Genomic DNA, 17,281 nt, shown 5'->3' with positions numbered 1-17,281 from the left:
TGCAGGTTAGATGGATTGGCCATGTTAAATTGCCCTTGGGTTAGGTGGGGTTACTGATTTACAGGAATAGGGTGGAGGTGTGGGCTTAAGTAGGGTACTCTTTCCAAGAGCTGGTGCAGATCCGATGGGCCGAATGGCCTCCTGCACTGTAAATTCTATGAATTCAATTCAATAGAATTTCCATCACTAAATTTCGCAGTATAAATATCCTGGTTATCATTGACCAGAAACTGAACAGGACCAGCCATATAAATACTGTGATTATGACAGCAGATCAAAGATTGGGCATTCTGTAGTTGGTAACTCCCCTGACTCCTCAAAGTCTAACCGTCATCTACAAGTCAAGAGTGTGAGGGAATACTTTCCATTTGTATGGATGCATGAATCTCCCAACAAAGTTTCAAGAAGCGCAATATTATCCAGGACAAAGCTCGTTAGATCAGCACCCCATCCACTCTCATTCACTCCCTCCACCATTCGCACATTGCAGTAGTGTTTACCAGCTACAGGATGCAGTATAGCATCTTGTCATGGGTCCTTCGACAGTGATTTCCATACCCTCAATCTGATCTACCTAGAAGGAAAAAGGCAGCAGGTGCCTGGAAATAATACCAGCAAGTTCCCCTCCAAGTCATCCTAACCTTGAAGCTTATCGCCGTTCCTTCACTGTCATTGCGTCAAAATCCTGAAACACTCTCCATAACAGCATTGTGGGCATACCTATACAAAATAGACTGCAGCAGTTCAAGAAGGCAGCTCACTAACATGTTCTCAAAGGCAGTTAGTGATGGACATAAATGCCAATGACACCTATATCCCTTGAACACATTTTTAAAAAACAAAGCCGGTATCCGAAAATTTGTCCAAAGAGAATCGAGAGAAATGGGGATAGAGTAGGAAGATGGTTGAGGTAGAAAATTAGCTATGGTTGTTGGTTATTGAACAGTGGAGCAGGGTCATGAGACCAAATTGTTTGCTTCTGCTTCTAATTCTTGCATCCTTGTAATTTATGATTTCCATGTTAAGCTGCTAAGCGGCCGATGAAGACAAAATGTTGATGTACATTTGTAATTGCAAGTTGATGCTGGTTTGAAGCACCAACATGCCACATAATGTAAGTTCAAACCCTGACTATTGAGGTCTGAAGCTCACCAATGCTCCATCGAAAGAAATGAAACAAAGGCCGTGGATATCTTTTTAAGGAGAGAAGAAATATGAGGACGGTCTCAACAGGCTGGTGTCGCACACTGCCTGGGTTGATTATATACTCGGAGCAGGCCACTTACTTGCTCTCTTCGCCATGAGATGGGAGGATGGTGTTTTGTTTTGGAAGGATCATCAGCAGAGAGTATTGCATCAAGGCAAAGATGATATGTGTCCTTCTTGGAGGGAAACATACAGACGAAGAGCAATGATACATGTGGACTAGTTTGCATCTTAAATTTGTGTTAATTTGTATTGTTCGCATATTAATCTGCTGTAATAAGTTTGCAAAAAGTCTATTTTGAATATAAATATAAAAGCTCCCCTGGATATGGTACACAGTAATGAAAGTCACTAATTATTTAAATCAGTGCTTCAGCATTTGAAAAGTTGACTGTATGAAGGTTTGCAGTAAGAGTTGGCAGACGTGTTATACTGAAGTGCGATATCTCATGACTGAAGAGTTTGTTTGTCATGTTGTAATTATCTTTTTCTGTTGCCTGGTGGCAGAAATGTAAATCAAACTGAGATGATGCCCCACTTTGTTAATCAACTGTTTGACACATTTCCATGTATTTCCTTTCTTAATTTACAACGATCACAACTCAATTAGTTAACAATGGATTGCCAGTCTGCCAGCTTTTAGTGAGGCTTGCAAGCAACCTGCCCTTGCCCATCTGTCTGTGTATCACTCTGTTTTGATTGTGTTAGACAATAGTCCTAATTTCTCGCCTACATTGATTACATTTTTGAAGTGTTAGATTGTAGGAAGAAAGCTTTGAGTTTGAATTTCATATTTCTGAAATTGGGGAGCCTTTAATGATTTTTGTTTTTGACATACCCTGTAACTATATACTAATATGATTGGTCAAAATACATTAAAAGATGACAATGCTATTTACTTACCACAGATGAATAATTCTACAAGGATGCTATCCAGCATTCTTATCATGAGATATTGAATAAACTTCCAGTCTTCAAAATGAATAGCAATTCTGCACAATATTGTTAATTTTAGAAAATGGTCAATTAATACAACTGAGCAAATTGCTCTTTTGAGGTGAACGATAGATTTATTGATAATGGATTATTGATTTCTCCCCGCTTCACTAAGAACATGAGCCACAGCCAGCCAAGACAAAGGACAGCAATGATTAATTACAAATTATTGCTCAGACAACAAACCTGTTTGTAGTCTGCAACCCATTTCTGCTGTGTCTGAGACATTGGTGGAGTGTGACAAAATTACCAGCAGTACAATATAACCGTGCTAATTTCAAAAATTAGCAGTTGAATATCATTAAAATCACCTAAAAAGAAATTATTGCCCACTGTATGTGCTGTATATTCACTGCCTTATGCAGCCAACCATTGTTTATATCCTTCCAATTGGGGTTGTTTAGCTCAGTTGGCTGGATGGCTGGTTCGTTGATGCCAACAACACCGATTTAATTCCCGTACCCGTCTTCTCGACCTTGCCTGAGGTGTGGTGACCCTCTGTTTAAATCACCACTGGTCAGCTCTCAAAAGGGAGAGCAGCCGATGGCCCTCTGGGACTAAGGCAACATTTCATATATACTTCAAATGAGAACCCAACTCTGCTAAATTACACTCATATTTCTGAGTCCAAAAACAGCGAACTTTTTTATATAATTGTGAATTTCGCTCCTAAAGGCAGTGGTGCAAATAAACAAAGTATTGACAACAATCCATGATATAATTGGATGTATTTCCTCTACCCTTCTCTTTCCCATAGCTCAGATAACCAGTCACCTTCCCCCATGGAGATGCAATGTTCTGGAACAAAGCATTCCATCTTTCAATGATGCTCTGTGTAAATGAGTTGAGGTGACATCAAAGCAAAATTTGACAGACGATGGCATTAAGGATACTGGATCAGTCCATGCAAACATGGACAGCATTCGGGCTTGGGTTGATATATGATAAGTAACATTCAAGCTACACAAGTGCCAGCCAATCACCATCTCTAATGGGACTACCAATCTCCCCATGACATTCAATGAACTTACCACTTCTGAATTCCCCCAACCATCAATATCCATGGGGTTTACCATTGTGAAGAAACGTAACTGAAACAATCGTATAAATACTGTGGGTACAAGAGCAGTTCAGTGTCCAGGAATTATGTGGTGAATAACTCCCCTCCTGTCTCCCGAAGTCTGTCCATTATCTACAAGGTACAAGTCAGGAGTGTGATAGAATGTTCTTTACTTACAGACCGTGAAAATGACGGTCCTCCCCAGATTTCTGTTTGTCTTTCAGTGCCTCCCCATCTTCATCCCGAAGGCCTTTTTCAACCGGGTAAATACGATTATTTCAGGCTTTGTGTGGGCGAGTAAAACCCCGCAAGTGAAGAAAGTGTTGCTGGAGCGCAGTCGGGAGGAGGGTGGGTTGGCGCTGCCGAACTTCTGCAATTACTATTGGGCGGCATATATAGGCACGATTAATAAGTGGGTAGAGGGGGAGGGGGAGGCATGGGAGCAGATGGAGGTGGCGTCATGTAAAGACACCAGTTAAAAGACACCTTGGCTTTGTTAAAACTAGATGGGAAGATGTAGGACATGATCAAAACTATTCAGCTTCAAAAGAGACGACATTGCAGAAATACTTAAAATCATAGAATCACTACACTGCAGAAGGAAGCCATTCGGCCATCAAGTCTGCACCAGTCCTGCCCTATCCCCATAATCCAGTAACTTCACTTAACATTTTGGACACTAAAGTGCAATTTAGCATGGCCAATCCAGTTAATCTGTGCACATTTGGACTGTGGGAGCACCGGAGCACCAGGAGGAAACCGTATTTGTGTATACCCCCAACTCCTCCTCCCCCCCCCCCCCCCCCTCCCCAAATACCCCTCCCCACTGAAGATAGTTAATTGGATTACAAAGGTCAATCCATCCTATTTGAAATTAAACAGATAGGAGAAGGCAACATAAGTTTGAACAGAAGCAAAATGATGTCGACATTAGAAGTCTGAAATAATGGAATTCTATTGAAAGGTCCTTGACCTGAAATGTGAACTCTGTTTTTCGCTGCACAAATGCTGCCTGACCTGCTGAGGATTTAGAGCATTTTATTTCGGGAATTATTTCTTTCATGTAATGTAGTGGTAGAGAAAGAAAACATGGCCCAAATTAACAACCTGATGCCATGATACAGAGCCTTTGGGGTTCTTTCTGAATGTCTGAGTCAAATGATGTTTCTCATCCATATCAATCATGTGACCTGGTGTTCAATTTACAATGCTTTCCCTCTGACCTTTTACCGTACAGCCGTAAAACTACTTGGTCAGATTACAACAAAAATTTGAAAACATTGGTTCTCTAAAAACATGATTTGAAAATTTTCCACTTTGTCTGATGTTCCTCCAGATTATATCCAATAATGTGCATGCTTGAAATAGCCTGTCTCTGTACGGTAGCTTTCACCGGAAAAACCTAAACATTTGGTGTGTGGATTTTGCCCAGTCTGATTAAGTGTTTCTCCTATAACCCAGGTGGAGTATATTTTTTCTGTAGGATAGGCATTATCAGATTTGTAGTCATTTTATTGGTAGGAATGTGGCCAATGCTGTTGTTTTTAAAAAGTGGATTCCCTTTACTGTTGCCAACAATGAACTTGAAGCAAGTAAATAACCAGTTGGACATTACAAATATGTGATTTTGTAGATCTGAGGATATTCTTTCAATATTAGTATTTTGTGGAGAAATTAATGAAATATTAATTATTCCTGGTTCTTTGAGTGCCCATTTCTGATCTTCACATCTTATTTCCCCGCTCATTTGACTTGTTCTTTACCCTACAAGTATGCTCCGGTTGCAGATGATGCTGCCATATCTTTATAGCAATTAACATCAGTTGATCTGGGAAGACTATGATGGGCTGCCGTCTTGAGTAGTAATTATTTGTGCAAATGTGTGGCTTTGTGGGGATATTAAAATCACTAGTGTAGCCCAGATTTGCATGCTTGTCAAGCAGAATATTATGATAGGCTCCCTTCTTGAAAGATATTAATGAAATTGATGGGGTTTTGCTCTGATTTGGCAGCTATTCCTGTAATTTGTCCTGATGCTGACTCACAATTTACTGCAATTATTAAATTACATTTTGTATTTTTGTTTTAGTGGGATTTGAACTTGCAATCTCTGGGTTGATAGTTTTAAGTATTAGACTAGGAATATGATTATGTAAAAGGGAACAATATTTGGTGTAATATATTTGTTGTTTTCTAGTTTTGTTCTCCAAGCATTAATGCAGTTTTAGAAATGGTCAATTGCCCAATTAAAGTCCAATATTTTAACATAATTGAGAAATGGTGGACAAGTAGATGTGAACATTTTGAACAAACATGTTAACACCAAACGATAATTGGTTCAAATGAAAGCAAAATGCATGAACATTTGTGATCATGGGCTACCCTTCATGTGGGAATTAGGAGATTTCTTGTACAAGTTCAAATTTCAGAATTACTTCTCTTAAACCAGAAATTGCACTTGCTGATTTGTCCTTCATATGAAAAAAAAAATTGCGCCTCTCGTGCCAAAATATTTTTTCTTTATCCACAATTCCCTTTTTGAAAATGCCAGTATTTGTTTAGGAAAGTAATTGAGCAATTTTTGGAAAATATCTGTTTTAAAGAAGCAAGATAGGTTTATTTTCTTCAAATGAATGTGTTTTTAAAACTTGTTTTTGTAAATTCTCTTAAGGGGCAGACAATATACGCAAATACTGGAGTCGATACTATCAAGGATCTCAAGGGGTAGTCTTTGTGCTGGACAGTGCGTCATCTGAAGATGATCTAGAAACTGCACGGAATGAATTGCATTCAGCTCTTCAACATCCACAACTGTGCATTTTGCCATTTTTAATATTAGCCAACCATCAAGACAAGCCTGCAGCACGTTCTTTACAAGAGGTATGTCTAGCAATGGTCATGCCATAATTTTTCATGACCGTTACAATCTCTAATTAATCCAGCTGAGTTGATCATTTTTGCAATATTAAGTTTTTGAATGTGATCGAAAAGTGAACTGTTAAAGGCTGTACCTATTTAAACACAAGACACTCCTGTTTTAAATGGATTTAAAAAGAAAAAGAAACATCACTTGCATTGTGTCATACATGATGCAAAATTCTTTATTTTCAGTATTTGTCTTTCCTCGCCTCCTCTAAACTAATACATATATCCAAAGTCAGAAAATGCCGTTCAAATGTAACTATTACTTTAGGCAAATTAGGTACTCTGGTTGCTGACCCAGTAAATGATAGTGAACATGACACTATTTTCAGTGATAGAAATGCTCATGATGGATTTATTGCTGCAACAAATAATGTTGGTTTGCTTGAAATGTAACTGAGGTATCTCATTTTCTCATAAAACAATGAATTTATGAGGGTATTTCTAAGGTTTTTCCCCATTTCTCCATCCCTTGCCATGAGCAATAGTTTTCCATCCCAGTAATGTTTTTATCCAGATGTTCCAAGCATTGTGCTGACATGGCTCCATTCACCATTTTGCTGTTCATCGATTCTGATCAGAGGATATCTCTGATCAATGTAACTCTGCTTCCTTCAACTTGGGTATAGAAGTTGGCACAGTACACAGTCCTTCTCCATGATTTTTAATTCATGAAAAGAAACATGGTAACGGTAAAATTGAATTTATCTGCTTTTCATTTTTAAAGATGTTCAATATTTAGGATATCAGTTCTGTATCACAGGAAGCACAAAGTATGACATTGAGCACAAATTGCTCCAACTAATCATATTTTGCATATATTCATTAAATCCAGGAATGATTTATACAAAATGCATATTTCTGCACATTGTCAAACTTTAATTGCTGGAAAGTTAATGGTGGACCTTTGAGCCACTGCGGAATGACATGATACAAATGCATGACTTGATAGGGTACTTCAGTGGGTAGTTCAGAGCCAACCTTATCAATGTGTAGATTGGGGTCACACGTTGACCAAACTGGATCAACAGCAGATTACCGTCCCTGATTGGGCATCAGTAAATAAATTGGGTTTTTGGGATGGTTCCATAGTTTGTACTGATCTATCCTCTTTTTGTTTCTATTTTTTTAATTAAATTTGGTTCTCAAGCTATTGTGTTGGGTCTTGAACTTACATTCTCTTAATTACTCCAATAGCGCAACAGTTATCCGATTGTACTTGATAGTCATGTTTTAAGGCTGCATAATCCTTCTGTTTCCGTCAAATACTTTGTGCTTTGTTTACGGGAAGAGGGCAGTTATTAATCTTTCTTGTATATTTGACCAACTGTTAATTTTAAATAATATATCATTTGCTCACTGCTTATAATTTGATCCTGGCACAAAAGCTACCAAACATAAGAAAATAATAGTTGCCCTTTCGATTTTCACGATTTTATTTTGTTGACCTGATGGCTCTACATCAGTGTTTTTCAAACTCTTTCCCGGGACCCACTTTTGCCAACCGGCTGACTTTCGAGACCCACGCCGGCCGACCTTCACAACACATGCCATGTTCGCTTACCTTTAATGTGGAAGGGGAGCCTGCTTGGTCCTTACGATTGCACTCCAATCAGGTTCACCGGAATGGGCAATGTGCACAGTGCAGAGTTCAGCCTGTTCCTTTGTGCCGTCTTCATCTTTGTGAGAAAGGAAAATCCAACCACGCACATATAGGTCGCCGTGAAGGGCAATAGCAATAAAATGCTTGTTTCACTGGAGATGCTACTCCAGAGTGCTGACAGCCTCGTAGGCTTTTGGCATGCTTTTAATTGTGCTGTTACAGGTCAGGTGCAGCAGCTTAGTCTTTTCATTTGGAGTCAGCTGTTAAGTTAATAACTGACTCTGGGGTCTTGACCTCAAAAATACATTTTTCACTCACTACTTCTCCTTTAAAATCTGAAATTTCTCCTCTCATTCGCCAGTATGCCCTGCATACAGCACACATGGACGCTGCATCCTTATTTGCATTGGTGCAGTTGCCAAAAACCATAGTTCATTAAATAATCTTCATACTGCTTTATGGCCCTGGAGTTCTGTACTGAACTAATGCTCACAATGCTCTGTCCTGCCCTGGATTCTCTTGAGCAGCTTGCACGTACAGCAAGAAATTAGGACGGCAATTGAATGTTTGCCTTCATTGCAAGTCATGGAGCATAAAAGCAGGAAAGTCTTGCTAAAACTGTGCAGTGCTTTGGTGAGTTTTGGTCTCCTTAAGGAGGAAGGTGTTGTCATGGAGAAAGTGATGGGGAACTATAGGCTCCCCAGTAATTCAAAAAGGTGCGAAGCTTGAAAAAGACTATGTTTAAGCTTTTGCCTTTTTGGGGAATTGCCTCCGGGCTTGGGGAGCCTATAGTTCCTCATTGCTTTCTTCATGGCAACATCTCAGTCAGAGTCAACTTACCAGCTAACCAATCGCCATCTTTTTCTCCTGTCAAATAAATTATTGCAATTGTATGAAATTTTGTTTTCTTGTGATTGTCTTGATAAATGCAAGATGAAAAACTTGAGCAAATGTCACTCTTTTCAGGGATGTACTTGTATTGAAAGTAGTTCCTGGACAATACACTGGGCTGCAGGGGTTGTCTTCTCTTATGAGGAAATAGAGCAGGTTGGGCTCTACTTGTTGGAGTTGGAATAATGAGAAATGATCTTTTTGAAGCATGAGAGACTCTTGAGAGGGCTTGGCAGGGTAGATGCTGAGAGGATGTTCCCCCTCCTGGGAGAATTAGAATGGGGGGGGGGGGGGGGGGATAACAAGGTCTCCCATTGAAGATGGAGAGTTGTCTTTGGAATTCTCTTCCCCAGAGACCAGTAAAGACTGGGTCATTGAATATATTAAACAGATTTTTGATCAACAAGTGACTCAACGGTAATAGGGGGCAGGCACGAAAATGGAGTTGAGGCTTCAGTCAAGTCGACCATGACTTTATTGAATTGCAGAGCAGGTTTGATGGGCTGAATTATGTGACCTTCGTGGATGCAACACATCTTGTGTTTATATATTACCTCCAATAATACAACCCAAAGCACTTCACAGGCGCATTATGAAGCAAAATTGACATAAGGAGGTTAGGTCAGTTGAGCAGAAGCTTGCTCTAGGTGTTAGGTTTGAAGGACCATCTTAAACAAAAAAGGAGAGATGGGTTTATGGAGATTATTCCAGAGCCAAAGCCCTTTCACCAATAGTGAAACACTTAAAATTGGGGATGCTCAAAAGAACAAATCTTGAGGCCAGGATCTAATTCCCGTACCAGCCTCCCCGAACAGGCACCGGAATGTGGCGACTAGGGGCTTTTCACAGTAACTTCATTTGAAGCCTACTTGTGACAATAAGCGATTTTCATTTCATTTCATTTGAAAATAATAACTTAATTTGAAAATCGAGGCATTACTTGACCACAAACCAATGGGTGAGGTAAGCAGGCTTGGTTGATAAAGACACAGATGGAGATTTCGGCTTCTCAATCTGTGTGTTTTGTCATGCTGTACACAACATTTTAGATTTGCATGTGCGAAACTGATTTGGTAAGCATTTGGTAAGCATTCCAAGGAACTTGATTGCTTTTGTAATGGTTGCCGTTTGTGCTGAATTGAGGTGCAGAATCTTTTTTTATTTGGTAAACTGAGCATCCTTAAATATCTGTATGTTATTAAGTAGTTTCTTTTAACATTGCCACATCATCTTTCTCCACTTTGAAAGACACCCTACACACCCTTCTCTTGGACAGTGTTCACCTATTTTCCCCTCAACCATTCTTCCCTCACTTTGTTTTTGCCATGTCTCTTAGACAACGTTGTGTCTGAGGAACAGAGAACAAAGAAAAGTACAGCACAGGAACAGGCCCTTCGGCCCTCCAAGCCTGAGCGGACCATGTTCCCGTCTAAACTAAAATCTTCTACACTTCCGAGGACCGTATCCCTCTAATCTCGTCCTGTTCATATATTTGTCAAGATGCTCCTTAAACGTCACTATCATCCCTGCTTCCACCACCTTCTCCGACAGTGAATTCCAGGCACCCACTACCCTCTGTGTAAAAAAAACTTGCCTTGTACATCTCCTCTAAACCTTGCCCCTGGCACCTTAAACCTATGCCCCCGAGTAATTGACCCCTCTACCCTGGGAAAAAGTCTCTGACTATCCACTCTGTCTATGCCCCTCATAATTTTGTAGACCTCTGTCAGGTTGCCCTTCAACCTCCGTCGTTCCAGTGAGAACAAACCGAGTTTATTCAACCTCTCCTCGCAGCCAATGCCCTCCATGCCAGGCAACATCCTGGTAAATCTCTTCTGCACCCTCTAAAGCCTCCACATCCTTCTGGTAGTGTGGCGACCAGAATTGAACACTATACTCCTAGTGTGGCCTAACTAAGATTCTATACAGCTGCAACATGACTTGCCAATTTTAATACTCAATGCCCAGGCCAATGAAGGCAAGTATACCGTATGACTTCTTGACTACCTTCTCCACCTGTGTTGCCCCTTTCAGTGACCTGTGGACCTGTACACATAGATCTCTCTGACTGTCAATACACTTGAGGGTTCTATCATTCACTGTATATTCCCTACCTGTATTCGACCTTCCAAAATGCATTACCTCACATGTGTCTGGATTAAACTCCATCTGCCATCTCTCCGTCCAAGTCTCCAAATGATCCAAATCCTGCTGTATCCTCTGGCAGTCCTCATCGCTATCCACAATTCCACCAACCTTTGTGTCGTCTGCAAACTTACCAATCAGACCAGTTACATTTTCCTCCAACTCATTTCTATATACTACGAACAGCAAAGGTCCCAACACTGATCCCTGCGGACACACCACTAGTCACAGCCCTCCAATCAGAAAAGCAAAATTATCCTTGAAAGTTGTCGGTATCTTTAGTGTGAACAGGTTGAACTTTGATAATTTTCCAACTTTTTTTTATTTGAGGCAATCAACATTGTTCATGCAAGTCATTTGTTGTCTTTTTAAAAAAGGAGCAGCAAAGAAGGAGGCCATTTTAACCCACCTTGCCTACGTAGGCTCTTTAAAAGAGCTATCCAATTAGTCTCAACACCCCCTCCTACACAAACCACAATATCACATGCATGTATGTTTTCCCTGCAAAATGGTTGACCCAATTAGGACTTTGTTAACCAATGTAAATTTTACACGTGACCTTGATGTATGAACGATACTATTAACACTTATCAAGCACAAAATTCTTCTTTTGATATTGATAGGGAAGTTATTCCGATGGCATTTTCTCACTTCTGAACTCTCCATTTTGTTCAGAAGAAATCCAGGATATCTCACTTGTGCTTTGTTAGAATAGAAAATGTTGATGATCACTCATATGTTTCATAATGTTAATTATAGGATGATGAATGGCACGCAGACAGTGTTTTTCACCCAATTGCATCAAAAGTAGCTAAAATTCACCACCTTGTATTTAAAATTTAGTAAAATACTGCTGCTGTGCTTCGGAGATTGAAGGTTCGAAAACTGGCACAAATGTTTAAAAGGATATGCATAGTATCCCTCAGCGCTCCACGTATTCCAGTCTGATTCTAACTAACTATTAACATGTAAAGCTGTACCTGATTTTTTTTTAATGGAGGTGTTTCCTGAAACAGAACCAGATTGATTTTGCAATAAGCTCACAAAGCAGACGAATGTGCGTTCATACAATGCTGGCTGCTGAATTTCCTGTGGTGCTTGTTTTTGGGATCGTCATAAATTAACACATTTTATGATGTGTATAATTGGCTCCGCTTAGTTATATTATGCAGTGAAGGAAAAATAGTGATATCAGTAGACTTAACAAAAGTCCATGTGGCCAATTTGTAACATGCATCAGTGTTCTTGGGTAGAATGCTGATTACCGGAAGGATTGGATGGTGTATTCTGTTACCTAAAGATTTAAAAACCGTGCACAGGTGCTGAAAATGCATTAATGGTCTGTGACCATTAATTATTAGCATGATAAAAAGTGGAGTGTCACAGTATTTTAATGCATGCTTCCTATTTAATGAACAGAAAAGAGCTGCCCCTTAGTCAGCAAACAACAATGTTCTCTCTTCCCTGCCACACCGTATCACTATCTGTGGCACCGCCAAATGATTTGAATGTTTTTTTTTAAATGCCTGATAAAACTTGTAGAATACAACCAGAACGGTACAGCACAAATAGAGGCCATTCGGCCCCTATTATGCAGAGGCCAGCTCTCTGCAAAAGCAGCTCAGTTAAACCTTATTCCCCCCCTACTCTTTCCCTGTAGTTCGACAAATATTTTTTCTTCAGTTGTTTCAATTTCCTTTTCTTTTTTTTTTAAATAATTTTTATTCAAATTTTCACAAAATATCAATAACAAAAATTATCAAGAAAAGAAAGAACAAACCCCCCCCCACACACACACAAAATGATAAATTATAACAAACAACAATTCAAGAAAGAAGAAAATAGCAGACCCACCGTCGCAAATACAAGCCCCCTTAACCAGCCCCCCCCCCCCCCCCCCCCCCCCCCCCCCCCCCCCCCAAAAACCAGGTTGCTGCTGAAACTGCCCCCTCTCTACCCCTTTGCCAGGAAATCGAGAGAGGGCTGCCACCGCCGAAAGAACCCCTGTACCGACCCCCTCAGGGCAAACTTAACGTTCTCCAGCTTGATAAACCCAGCCATGTCGTTGATCCAGGCCTCCGAACTTGGGGGCCGCGTATCCCTCCACTGTAACAGAATCCTACGCCGGGCTACTAGAGACGCAAAGGCCAGAACGCCGGCCTCTCTCGCCTCCCGCGCTCCCGGCTCCGAAGCTACCCCAAAGATCGCGAGCCCCCAGCTCGGTCCGACCCTAGACCCGACCACTTCAGACAAAGTCCCCGCCACCCCCTTCCAAAACCCCTCCAAGGCCGGACATGCCCAAAACATATGGGTGTGGTTCGCCGGACCTCCCGAACACCTCACACATCTGTCTTCCCCTCCAAAGAACCGGCTCATCCTGGTCCCTGTCATGTGCGCCCTATGCAGCACCTTCAGCTGGATTAAGCTGAGCCGTGCACAAGAAGAGGACGAGTTCACCCTTTCCAGGGCGACCACCCACGTTCCATCCTCAATCTCTTCCACTAACTCTTCCTCCCACTTCGCTTTAAGCTCATCTACTGAGGCCTCCTCCTCCTCCTGCATCAACTGATAGATTGCCAAGATCGTCACCTCCCCGACCCACGTCCCTGAGAGCACCCTATTCTGCACCTCCCTTGGCGGCAGCCATGGAAACTCCGCCACCTGCCGCTTAACAAATGCCCTGATCTGCATATACCTAAAAGCGTTCCCAGGGGGGGAGGTTCCACTTCCCCTCCAGCGCCACGAACTTCCCATCCAGGAAGAGGTCCACAATCCGTCTAATGCCTGCCCTGTGCCAACTCCCAAATCCCCCATCCATGCTCCCCAGCGCAAAGCGGTGATTGCCCTGTATCGGGGCCCAGACTGAGGCCCTCACTGCCCCCAGATTTTGAGGGACGCCACCACTACTGGACTCTGGAGTACCTTGCCGGGGGGAGTGGAAGTGGGGCCGACACCAAAGCCTCCAGACTTGTGCCCACACAGGACGCCACCTCCAATCTCTTCCAGGCGTCACCTTCCCCTTCCGTCAACCACCTGTGAATCATTGCCACATTCGCCGCCAGTAATACCCACACAGGTTGGGCAACGCCAAACCCCCTACCTCCCTTATTCGCTCCAAGAATACCCTCCTTACTCTCGGGGCCTTCCACGGCCACACAAACCCGAGAATGGATTTATTCACCCTTTTGAAAAAAGCTTTCGGGATCATTATGGGGAGGCATTGGAAAAGGAACAAAAACCTCAGGAACACCGTCATCTTAATCGACTGGGCACTGCCCGCCAACGAGAGCGGCAGCGCGTCCCACCTCCTAAACTCTTCCTCCATCTGCTCCACCAGCCTCAAAGTTAAGCCTGTGCATGGCCCCCCAGGTCCTAGCTATCTGGACCCCGAGATACCTAAAGCTCCTCTCAGCCCTCTTCAACGGGAGCTGACCTATCTCCCTCTCCTGTTCCCCTGGGTGCAGGACAAACAACTCACTATTCCCCACGTTGAGCTGGTAACCCAAAAAGTCCCCAAACTCCTCGAGTACCCTCAGCACCTCTGGCATCCCCTCGGCCGGGTCCGCGACATACAACAGTAGGTCATCTGCGTACAACAACAATCGGTGCTCCTCCCCCCCCTCCGCACAATCCCCCTCCAACAGTTCAAATCCCTCAGCGCCATGGCTAGGGGCTCAATCGCTAACGCGATGAGCAGAGGAGACAAAGGGCACCCCTGTCTCATCCCCCTAGAGAGCCGTCCCCCTAGAGAGCCTCACGGTAGCATGGTGGTTAGCATCAATGCTTCACAGCTCCAGGGTCCCAGGTTCGATTCCCGGCTGGGTCACTGTGTGGAGTCTGCACGTCCTCCCCGTGTGTGCGTGGGTTTCCTCCGGGTGCTCCGGTTTCCTCCCACAGTCCAAAGATGTGCGGGTTAGGTGGATTGGCCATGATAAATTGCCCGTAGTGTAAGGTTAATGGGGGGATTGTTGGGTTACTGGTATACGGGTTACGTGGGTTTAAGTAGGGTGATCATTGCTCGGCACAACATCGAGGGCCGAAGGGCCTGTCTGTGCTGTACTGTTCTATGTTCTATGTTCTATGAAAGTCCTCCGACCTCCTCCTGTTCGTCGTCACACTCGCAAATGGGGAGCTGTACAACAACCTTACCCAACTAATGAATCCTTCACCAAACCCAAACCTCCACAGCACTTCCCGCAGGTAACTCCACTCCACCCTATCAAAAGCTTTCTCCGCATCCATTGATGCTACTATTTCTGCCTCCCCAGCCACCGGCGCCATCATCATCACATTAAGGAGCCGCCGTACATTGGCATTCAGTTGCCTCCCCTTTACAAATCCTGTTTGGTCCTCATGGATGACCATCGGAACCACATCTTCCACCCTTCTGGACAGTACCTTTGCCAACAACTTTACATCCACATTAAGGACCGAGATCGGCCTGTAAGACCCACACTGAAGGGGGTCTTTGTCCCGCTTCAGGATCAAAGAGATAATTGCCCTGGACATCGTCGGGGGCAGAGCCCCTCCCTCCCTTGCCTCATTCAGGGTCCTCACAAGCAACGGGCCCAGCAGATCGGAAAACTTCTTATAAAATTCCACCGGCAACCTGTCAGGCCCCGGTGCCTTCCCTGTCTGCATACTTCCCATCGCCTCCATCAGCTCCTCTAACTCGATTGGGGCCCCCAGACCCTCCACCCGCTCATCCCCTACTCTTGGGAACTCCAGCCTGTCCAGAAAGCGCTCCATCCCACCCGCCTCCCTGGGGGGCACCGCCCGGTACAGCCCCTCATAAAAGGATCTGAACACCCCACTGATGTCCTTACCACCCCGCACCAAGTTCCTGCCTGCATCCATGACCCCCCCTATCTCTCTCGCTGCCTCCCGTTTCCGGACTTGCCTTCTCCCCATACTCCTACATCGCCCCCTGCGCCTTCCTCCACTGCGCCTCCGCTTCCGGGTGGTCAGTATGTCAAACTCCGCTTAGAGATTGCGCCACTTCCTCAGAAGCCCCTCCTCCGGGGTGTCCGCATATCTCCTATCCACCCCCTCCATTTCCTCCACCAGCCTCTCCCCCTCTACCCTCTCCACACTCTCCCTGTGCGCCCGAATAGATATCAGCTCCCCACTGCCTTAAGCGCCTCCCAGACCACCCCTACTTGCACCTCCCCGTTGTCGTTGGCTTCCAGATACCCCTCTATGCCCCTACGGACCCGCCCACGCACTTCCTCCTCTGCCAAAAGCCCCACATCCAACCTGCATAGCGGGCGTTGATCCTTCCAATCCCCCAGCTCCAGATCCACCAGGTGCGGAGCATGGTCAGATATGGCTTTCGCCGAATACTCCGCCCCCACCACTCTCGGGATCAGCGCCCTACTAAGGACAAAAAAGTCAATCCGGGAGTAAGCCTTGTGAACATGGGAGAAAAAGGAGAACTCACTACCCCCCCCGGCTTCAAGAACCTCCACGGGTCCACCCCTCCCATCTGATCCATGAACCCCCTCAGCACCGAGGCCGCCGCCGGCCTTTTGCCCGTCCTAGACTTTGAGCGATCCAGAGCCGGATCCAGCACCGTATTAAAGTCCCCACCCAGGATCAAACCCCCCACCTCCAGGTCCGGGATCAGACCCAGCTTCGCCTCATGAAGCCCGCATCGTCCCAGTTGGGGGTGTACACATTGACCAGGACCACCTGCTCCCCCGAAGTCTACCACTCACCATCACATATCTACCAGCACTGTCCGCCACCACATTGGACGCGACGAACGACAAGCTCTTACCGACCAAAATCGCCACCCCTCGGTTCTTCGCGTCAAGCCCCGTGTGAAACACCTGTCCCACCCAGCCTTTCCTTAGCCGCACCTGATCCGTAACCTTGAGATGCGTCTCCTGGAGCATAGCCACATCCGTCCCCAGCCCCCTCAAGTGAGCCAAGACCCGGGACCACTTCACCGGACCAGCCGAATCTGGGGGGTCTTCCCCCTCCCTCTGCGCCGATCAGCCATAGATCTCCCTCAGATCACCCCGCACCCAGGGAATGCCCCAAGCCCGTTTCCCACGGTGGCAGACCCCCCGCCCACCAGCCGTTTCCATACAGCCCCTGCAGCAGCAACCCGGTCCCCCCCCCCCCCCCAAGCTAGGGCCCCCTCCTTTAGCTGCGCCACCCCTAACATTATACTTCCGTAAGTCAGCAGACCCGTGCTGACCCCGGTACTCCTGCCGTACCACCGACCGACCCCCCCCCCTCCCCCCGAATGCAACACAACCACCATTCTCCCCCCCCCCCCCCCCCCATGCCGGCCCCGCCCCCTACTCCTCCGGCGCGGGAAGAAAGCCCGCGTTTCCATCCCGAACCCCGCCCCCCCCAACCCCACACGTGGGAAAGAGACGGGCACGTGACTCCACGGGACCTCAAACTGCTCCCCAACCCCCCACTGGTGGAAAGAAAACTAAAAAGCA

General features: G+C 44.8%; 1 protein-coding gene across 4 annotated transcripts in view; it reads left to right on the top strand.

Moving 5' to 3' along the window:
* Positions 1-17,281, top strand: part of arl15b (ADP-ribosylation factor-like 15b) — a 373,635-nt gene that overhangs the window by 207,009 nt on the left and 149,345 nt on the right. For all 4 annotated transcript variants that reach the window (XR_005459967.1, XM_038790891.1, XM_038790892.1 and 1 more), the window contains one exon: positions 5,934-6,142. Coding sequence is in view for 3 of the 4 variants with exons in the window: in XM_038790891.1 (XP_038646819.1) it covers positions 5,934-6,142 (209 nt within the window). In the remaining variant the exon portion in view is untranslated. The remainder of the gene's footprint in view (positions 1-5,933; positions 6,143-17,281) is intronic.

This window comes from Scyliorhinus canicula, chromosome 3 (assembly GCF_902713615.1).
Source record: "Scyliorhinus canicula chromosome 3, sScyCan1.1, whole genome shotgun sequence".
Lineage (NCBI taxonomy): Eukaryota > Metazoa > Chordata > Chondrichthyes > Carcharhiniformes > Scyliorhinidae > Scyliorhinus > Scyliorhinus canicula.
This window is presented reverse-complemented; position numbering and strand designations above follow the sequence as displayed.